The following is a 9120-nucleotide window of genomic DNA, read 5'->3' as shown; positions in this document are numbered from 1 at the left end:
CCCTAACCACCTGGGACAAGAGAATTTGGTTCTTGTTTACCTCATCTCCTTTCCAAGATTATCGGGCAAATTCCCCACAACATTACTTGTTGGACCTGTGGAGAGGGGATCCCTGCACGGGTTCTTGTTACTCATCTCACCCAGTTTCAGAACCGCGTCTCCTGAGTGGCGAAGGCTGCATTTGTTGCTATGCATACTGGACGCTTCCTCTCTTGCTGGCCTGACTCCTGGCTTTCGCCACGGTTCTGCCCCAGCAGGGCCGCACCTCTTCTGATCACAGTTCACAGCGGCATCAAGTTGCCAAAGCATCCCGCACCAGAAGATGCTGTCAGGCGGGGTGGCCTATTTAAAGTGCCATTGCAATGCATTGCCTGGTTATTGAGGTACATACTTCCTGGCTCTGTTCTTCTGTATTTGTATTGCTATTTACTATTGATCCTGATCCTGGCCTCGGCCTTGTCCTTGACTATACTCGGGCCTTGCCCTTTGGATACTTCACCTGGTACTTGTGGTTCTCCTGATGCTCCTGTGGTTCTTCATCTGGCTATCTCATGACTATTCTCCTGTTTCATCCCTTAGTTTCTGCATCCTGTCTGCTCTTCTGGTGAAGAATCCCAGCTCTGTTTCTGACCACACTACTGTACCAGGACAGCTAGTGCCGCAAATTCGAGACTATTCTGGGGACCACGATCTGGGGATTCTACTGCAGAAAAGCTGCAGGGGTTAAAGGAGTTTCCCATCTCGGATATTTATGGCATTTCCACAGGATATGCCATAAATGTCAGAAAGATACGGCTCACAACTCTGGGTCCCGAACCTTTCTCTCGAAGGCGGCCCACTGACCGCCATCGTACCCTCTCTTGCTCCCACAGCTCTCCGCCTACTGACTGATGAGGTGGTCGGGAGAATGGAAATATCTGTGCTACGCTGTTTCCATAACTAATGGAAGTCTTTGGAGACTTCTATGAAAGTTAAGGAAACAGCATAGCTCAGCGAGCTCGGCTGTTTCCATACTTCCGACCACTTTGTAGGTCAGTGGCTGGAGGTCAGCGAGAAGGTAGGATGGGGGTCAGGGAGCCCCATTCTAGGGATAGGTGAGGGTTCCAGAGGTGGGGCCTACATCAATCGGACATTTATGGCATATCTTGTGGATATGCTATAAATGTCCAAGATGGGAAAACCACTTTGAGGGTGAAAACCAGGAAATCCCTCAGACTCTGCACCCCAGTCTAGTCTGCGCCAATCGAATTGCGGCTTAGAAAATACACTATTCAGTATATGACTCAGAACAGTTCTTACCAGCCATTAAAATAAGGGATGCAGTAACCCTGGTTTTGGTCCCCTCTCTCCGTATAGCAGCCGCATAGTCTGCCTTTATGGTATGTACATCCTTCGGTTTTGAAGTGTTCTCGCTGGGTGATGTATTCCAGAGGAAAAGGCTACAGAACCAAAAGTCTTCTGAAATAGGAAAATAAATGCAGTCATATTCCTTCAATCCAACATCCAATAATCCATCAATTCTGAGAGAACTACATGATAATCTGGAATCTGACTTGCAGGTATCTAGTGGGTTTGAATGAAGGTTCGGAGGGAATAAGTCAGTGGGTGTTCTGGCATGGAGGGAAGTAGAGTACGTTATTGGGTGATGGGGAGGTATTGGTCAATAGGTTATCTAGCGTTCCACAAAAGTAGGTGGAAAGGTGCAGAGGTTACCTTACCATCATGAATGGTTGTCCGTTAAAATGCCTGTTGTCTAGTGGTGTGTAGTCCGGTGACCATAGTGTAGGCTGAGGGGAAACACACATTCAGGTGTCATTCATTTTTTTTCGTTAGGGGGAGCTGTGGCTGGCGCACTTTAATGGTGGAATCTTTGGTTGGTATTTATGGGGGCATATATAGTTGGGGCACTGTTCTGGGGGCATGTGAGGCTGATGTAGTGTTATGGGGCATGTTTGACTGGTTCTCTTATGTGAGATCTTTGGGGTGTATAAAATAGCATCTTGGAATATGTCACTGTGGGAATTCAGCAAATTATTTATTGTTTCCTATCATACAGGCATGTAGCAAATCTCAGCAGAAGTGGGCCTATGCTTTAACACCTTAACGACCACCCATACATATTTTTACAGTGGCCGTTAAGGGTACTTATACCCCAGTGGCGTGAAAAGGCGGCGCTGTGGCATAGGCCTGGCACGGATGTCCCCTGCCAGCGATAGCGGGTGTCGGGCTGTCTAAAGACAGCCGGGCATCTGCTCTAGCGGACGGGATCGAAATACAGAATTATTTAAGTGTATTATAAAAGCGATCAAATGATCGCATAGTAAAGTCCCCTGGTGGGAGTAAAATTAAAAGTTAAAAAAAAGTTGAATAAAGTTTATAATAAATAAACAAAAATTCCAAGTAAAAAAAAATAAAAAACCCACTTTTTCCCCTCCAAAATTATTTATTATCAAAAGACAAAAAAAAAGTAAAAAAGTTACACATATTTTGTATTGCCGCGTCCGTAATGACCCGAGATATAAAACTATTACATTATTTAATCCCCACGGTAAACGCTGTAAAAAAATAAAATAAAAATAATTGCTGTTTTCTGTTCATTCTACCTTCAAAATGTGATAAAAATTGATCAAAAAGTTGTATGTACTCCAAATGGTACCAACAAAAACTACAAGTTGTCCCACAAAAAATAAGCCCTATGTAAAAAAAAAGTTATGGCTCTTAGAATATGGCGTCACAAAAATAAATCGTTTGGAAAGAAAAGTGTTTTTATTGTGTAAAAGTAGTAAAACATAAAAAAGACTGTATATATTTGGTATTGCCGCAATCGTAACAACCCGCTAAATAAAGTTATTGTTATTTATACCACACGGTAAACAGTGTACATTTAAGACGTAAAAAAGAATGGCGACATTTATGGTTTTTTTCCCATTACCCCCCTAAAAAGTTAATAAAAGTTAATCAATAAATTATATGTACCCCAAAATGGTGCTATTAAAAAATAAAGAAGCTATAGCTCTTTGCATGCGGCGATGAAAAAAAATGGAGGCTCGACTCATTGTGGCCAAACGTGACAATGTTTGGACACCTTAACCGCTCATAAAGGGTTAAATGTAATTTCCTCGGTCTGAACGCCAGAGGGCGCCGTCGTCTTCTGGTTAGCAGCGGCGTGGTCTGTGACGTCCTGACGCAGGAAGGCGCATGACGTGAACTTGGAGCGTTCCGTCAGCTGCGAGTGGGAGCCGCGGCCTGGAGTAGTGGACGAGGTATTTATAGGGTTAATGTGTGGGATATCAAAGGGTCGCTATAAGTAGGGAGCGAGGTGTGTGGGGAACCCTGGGCAGGACATCAGGAGACGGCCGCGTCATGCAGGGGACACCTAATGACAATACGAGGGTCCGGTACAGGAGACGCTGCGGCAGGCTCATCATGTAGAAAGTTCTGGTTTGGAAGGAGTCGTTGGACACAAAGATAATATCGGGTTAAAGTAACGACACAGGGTGACAGAATGTGACAAAGATGGAAGGTGATAAGTAGTAGCGACTGTAGTATTGAGGAAGTAGTAGCAAAAGATCCAAGTTATGGGGAGCAGAGGCTGCATGTACAGGAGAGGGCTGTAGTTATGGGGAGCAGAGGCTGCATGTACAGGAGAGGGGCTGTAGTTATGGGGAGCAGAGGCTGCATGTACAGGAGAGGGGCTGTAGTTATGGGGAGCAGAGGCTGCATGTACAGGAGAGGGGCTGTAGTTATAGGGAGCAGAGGCTGCATGTACAGGAGAGCGCTGTAGTTATAGGGAGCAGAGGCTGCATGTACAGGAGAGGGCTGTAGTTATGGGGAGCAGAGGCTGCATGTACAGGAGAGGGCTGTAGTTATGGGGAGCAGAGGCTGCATGTACAGGAGAGCGCTGTAGTTATAGGGAGCAGAGGCTGCATGTACAGGAGAGGGCTGTAGTTATGGGGAGCAGAGGCTGCATGTACAGGAGAGGGGCTGTAGTTATAGGGAGCAGAGGCTGCATGTACAGGAGAGGGCTGTAGTTATGGGGAGCAGAGGCTGCATGTACAGGAGAGGGCTGTAGTTATGGGGAGCAGAGGCTGCATGTACAGGAGAGCGCTGTAGTTATAGGGAGCAGAGGCTGCATGTACAGGAGAGGGCTGTAGTTATGGGGAGCAGAGGCTGCATGTACAGGAGAGGGGCTGTAGTTATGGGGAGCAGAGGCTGCATGTACAGGAGAGGGCTGTAGTTATAGGGAGCAGAGACTGAATGTACAGGAGAGTGCTGCAGTTATGGGGATCAGAGGCTGAATGTACAGGAGAGTGCTGTAGTTATGGGGATCAGAGGCTGAATGTACAGGAGAGGGCTGTAGTTATGGGGAGCAGAGGCTGAATGTACAGGAGAGGGCTGTAGTTATGGGGAGCAGAGGCTGCATGTACAGGAGAGCGCTGTAGTTATAGGGAGCAGAGGCTGCATGTACAGGAGAGGGCTGTAGTTATGGGGAGCAGAGGCTGCATGTACAGGAGAGCGCTGTAGTTATAGGGAGCAGAGGCTGCATGTACAGGAGAGGGCTGTAGTTATGGGGAGCAGAGGCTGCATGTACAGGAGGGGGCTGTAGTTATGGGGATCAGAGGCTGCATGTACAGGAGAGGGCTGTAGTTATGGGGAGCAGAGGCTGCATGTACAGGAGAGCGCTGTAGTTATAGGGAGCAGAGGCTGCATGTACAGGAAAGGCTGTAGTTATGGGGAGCAGAGGCTGCATGTACAGGAGAGGGGCTGTAGTTATGGGGAGCAGAGGCTGCATGTACAGGAGAGCGCTGTAGTTATAGGGAGCAGAGGCTGCATGTACAGGAGAGGGCTGTAGTTATGGGGAGCAGAGGCTGCATGTACAGGAGAGGGCTGTAGTTATGGGGAGCAGAGGCTGCATGTACAGGAGAGCGCTGTAGTTATGGGGAGCAGAGGCTGCATGTACAGGAGAGGGGCTGTAGTTATGGGGAGCAGAGGCTGCATGTACAGGAGAGTGCTGCAGTTATGGGGATCAGAGGCTGAATGTACAGGAGAGTGCTGTAGTTATGGGGATCAGAGGCTGAATGTACAGGAGAGGGCTGTAGTTATGGGGATCAGAGGCTGAATGTACAGGAGAGGGCTGTAGTTATGGGGAGCAGAGGCTGCATGTACAGGAGAGCGCTGTAGTTATAGGGAGCAGAGGCTGCATGTACAGGAGAGGGCTGTAGTTATGGGGAGCAGAGGCTGCATGTACAGGAGAGGGCTGTAGTTATGGGGAGCAGAGGCTGCATGTACAGGAGAGCGCTGTAGTTATAGGGAGCAGAGGCTGCATGTACAGGAGAGCGCTGTAGTTATGGGGAGCAGAGGCTGCATGTACAGGAGGGGGCTGTAGTTATGGGGATCAGAGGCTGAATGTACAGGAGAGTGCTGCAGTTATGGGGATCAGAGGCTGAATGTACAGGAGAGTGCTGTAGTTATGGGGATCAGAGGCTGAATGTACAGGAGAGGGCTGTAGTTATGGGGATCAGAGGCTGAATGTACAGGAGAGGGCTGTAGTTATGGGGAGCAGAGGCTGCATGTACAGGAGAGGGCTGTAGTTATGGGGAGCAGAGGCTGCATGTACAGGAGAGGGCTGTAGTTATGGGGAGCAGAGGCTGCATGTACAGGAGAGGGCTGTAGTTATGGGGAGCAGAGGCTGCATGTACAGGAGAGGGCTGTAGTTATGGGGAGCAGAGGCTGCATGTACAGGAGAGGGCTGTAGTTATGGGGAGCAGAGGCTGCATGTACAGGAGGGGGCTGCAGTTATGGGGATCAGAGGCTGAATGTACAGGAGAGGGCTGCAGTTATGGGGATCAGAGGCTGAATGTACAGGAGAGGACTGTAGTTATGGGGAGCAGAGGCTGCATGTACAGGAGAGGGCTGTAGTTATGGGGAGCAGAGGCTGAATGTACAGGAGGGGGCTGCAGTTATGGGGATCAGAGGCTGAATGTACAGGAGAGGGCTGTAGTTATGGGGAGCAGAGGCTGCATGTACAGGAGAGGGCTGTAGTTATGGGGAGCAGAGGCTGCATGTACAGGAGAGGGCTGTAGTTATGGGGAGCAGAGGCTGCATGAACAGGAGGGGGCTGTAGTTATGGGGAGCAGAGGCTGCATGTACAGGAGAGGGCTGTAGTTATGGGAAGCAGAGGCTGAATGTACAGGAGGGGGCTGCAGTTATGGGGATCAGAGGCTGAATGTACAGGAGAGGGCTGTAGTTATGGGGAGCAGAGGCTGCATGTACAGGAGGGGGCTGTAGTTATGGGCAGGGGGGTACTTTATTGGCAGACAGGGCAGTGCTGTTTGTTATTAGGATTATATGGGTCAGATACTAGAAATGATATCTTGGTGACCTGTGCAGGCTGTTAAGACTTATTTTCGAGGGAGCCGGTAGGAAATCCCGCCGTATAGTGTGTATTACAGGAGGTGGATGGGTTTTTCTGGGGTTGGGGCAGCGGCATTTTTTCTCTATGGAAAGGCGAGTGACTATGGAGATGGGACTGGAAGTGGTCCATGTACATGTGTGTCCTGTGCAGGTGACCGTACATCCTGGCATAGCAGGGGGCGCTGGCTCTGCACGGTGGGCATAGTCCGTCTTCTATCACCGGTCGCTGCAGACTATGACGGGATGTTCTGCTTTGTCTCCTCAGGTTGTAGTTCAGGACTTCACCGCCATCATGTACTGTTTACAATGGCTGCTCCCTGTGCTCCTCATCCCGAAGCCTCTAAATCCAGCTCTTTGGTTCAATCACTCCATGTTCATGGGCTTCTACCTGCTGAGCTTCTTACTGGAGAGGAAGCCGTGCACCATCTGCGCCTTGGTCTTCCTTGGAGCCCTCTTCCTTATCTGCTACAGTTGTTGGGGCAATTGCTTTTTGTATCATTGCAGTGGCAGCCATCTTCCAGAATCGGCCAATGACCCGGCGGTGGTGGGCACCTAAAGAGGCTACGCAGTTCTCTTGCCCACGGATTGCTGCTTTTTGGCCAGGGACGTGACACAGCCTGCACCATTGTGTCTTGGGACAATACTGGGACTACAGGGACACCATTACGAAGATTTTTGTGCAATGGACCCTTTTTTTCCTGTTCTGCACGGGGAGGTGGGCAGAGACTTTTGCATTACCATCCCCTGGTATTATCTTTCTGGGGGGAGTTTTAATTACATGTATTTTAGGGGCTCCTCCAGCTCTTGGTTATGTTTACGTCTCTTCTGTCCATTTTGCTGACAGTCCTTTTCTGATACTGCCCCCCAGTACTGTGCGAGTGCCCTGCTCGTACCCTGCTGGTGCCATCTAATAAGACTGCAGTATTGATTGACATCCTGGAAATGGTATCTGTGGGCTCCTGCCTCGGTGATGCATCACATTTCGTAGTGAATTGATAGATTTGCACTTGTGTATACGGCACAGTCCACAAAACGTCTGCCTCGAGTGTTACCCGAGAACATGTACGCGTGACATTTACCCCAAGAGACGGCGTACGTGGTTTCATGGGAAGACTGCCCACGGCTTGTGGTTTCCCATTACACTGTATGAGAGGGTTCTCTAGTTCTTTGGATGTGTGTATGGACCACGAGATTTTATCCTTTTGTGTTGGGGCGAAAGAAATCTGAATAAAGCTTTATTAATCATTACATTGACACGTATGTCAGTGGCTTCCATGTGTAATTGTCTTACGGGGAGGAAATAACCGTGGATGCAGCGCTCGCAATTTATATAAGCTGCGCATACACGATAGATTAGCAGTTTCCATTGACAATCTAAGGCTGCGTTCACACTCGTGTTCAATCTTTCATTATTGAAAATTGGGAACGGAACTCCGCTCAGGGCAAAGTGGAAGCTTAATGCAAGTTAAATTTTATCATGTCTGATCCTTTGTCCCCCTCGGTTAGCCCTGCCAGGGGTGTCTGTAATAAGCTCACCCCCCCCCCCCTCTCCCTATAGCGTTGTTGACGATGCATGTTTATGAAGAAGTTCGGGCCCATTCACACGAACGTGAATCTCGTCTGTCTGCGGCCCCTTTGATTTTAATGGCGCCATTCACACACGTGTGAGTTTTCACGTGCGTATATCTGTCACGCTCGTGTGAACGTAGCCTTAATGTTTTTGTATGGTGATTTTTAGGATTTGGGGAAATTTTCAGTAAGGTCTTATTTACATGAACGTGTTTCACGCGCGTCGCACGGATCTATGTAAGTCAATGTGTGTGTCCGCTGCATGAAACTCACGACATGTCCTATACTTGAGCGTTTTTTGCGCATCACGCACCCATTTAAGTCAATGGGTGTGTGAAAACCACGCGCACCACACTGACACCGTGTGCTGCGCGTGATTCGCGCAACAGTAGATCAAGAAATGATGGAAAAAATAAAACCACCTCCTTCATTTCTTTTTCTAAACCTCAAATCCGCGTGTCCTAAGGATGGCATATGCGCGAAAATCACGCAGCCACGTACCAAACACTTATGACACGCGGAACTGCAACGCGCAGAAAACACACATGTTCGTGTAAATAAGGCCTAAGGGAAATATCTAAGTACATAGAGCAGTACAGAATCCTCATTTTGGAAATCCGTGGTGGTTATCTCAGACTACACCAATGTGATCTTCTGACATATATCCAAATTTTACAATACACATAAGATATCTGTCACAGCTAACACATTGATCTCCCATGAACAGCATATATGTCTATTCAATATGGAGAGGCAGACAATTTGCTGCCAGACACCTCTCCAATCCTCATTTCACCCAACATTTGCTGTCAGGGGACAGTTGGAAGGCCACCGTACACATTCGATTTCTCAACAGATCCATCCAAAATCGTTAAGGTTCGCTGCCAAAAATCTACAGCGTATGTGCGCTCAGTTTCTACTTTTAACCTCTTCCCTGCAAAAGTCGTATCTCATTCATCCTGGCAGGGAAGCACTTCAGTAGCCAAGGACATATATGTTACGTACGTGCTACAAATGGACCTAGCTCAGGCTACATTTTGACTTTAAAAAAAAAAAAAAATACAGATTGCGACTCTAGCTCAAGCTAGAGCAGGCTGAAGTTGGAACTCCGAATTCAGCCTGTATGAGAAGAAGAGG

General features: G+C 48.3%; 1 protein-coding gene across 1 annotated transcript; it reads left to right on the top strand.

Moving 5' to 3' along the window:
* Positions 1 to 3166: 3166 nt before the first annotated feature.
* Positions 3167 to 7662, top strand: BLCAP (BLCAP apoptosis inducing factor). Its single transcript, XM_075846862.1, has 2 exons — positions 3167 to 3263; positions 6680 to 7662. The coding sequence occupies exon 2, from the start codon at positions 6707 to 6709 to the stop codon at positions 6968 to 6970; it is 264 nt and encodes an 87-aa protein (XP_075702977.1). The 5' UTR covers positions 3167 to 3263; positions 6680 to 6706; the 3' UTR covers positions 6971 to 7662.
* The last annotated feature ends 1458 nt before the right edge of the window (positions 7663 to 9120 follow it).

The sequence above is a fragment of the Rhinoderma darwinii genome, chromosome 13 (genome assembly GCF_050947455.1).
Source record: "Rhinoderma darwinii isolate aRhiDar2 chromosome 13, aRhiDar2.hap1, whole genome shotgun sequence".
NCBI classification, from domain to species: Eukaryota; Metazoa; Chordata; class Amphibia; order Anura; family Rhinodermatidae; genus Rhinoderma; species Rhinoderma darwinii.
Note: the sequence above shows the minus strand (reverse complement) of the source record. Positions and strands in the feature narration are given on the sequence as shown.

Bases quoted from the DNA above. Each gene is read 5' to 3' on its own strand.
- BLCAP (XM_075846862.1), top strand. From the start codon at position 6,707: ATGTACTGTTTACAATGGCTGCTCCCTGTGCTCCTCATCCCGAAGCCT.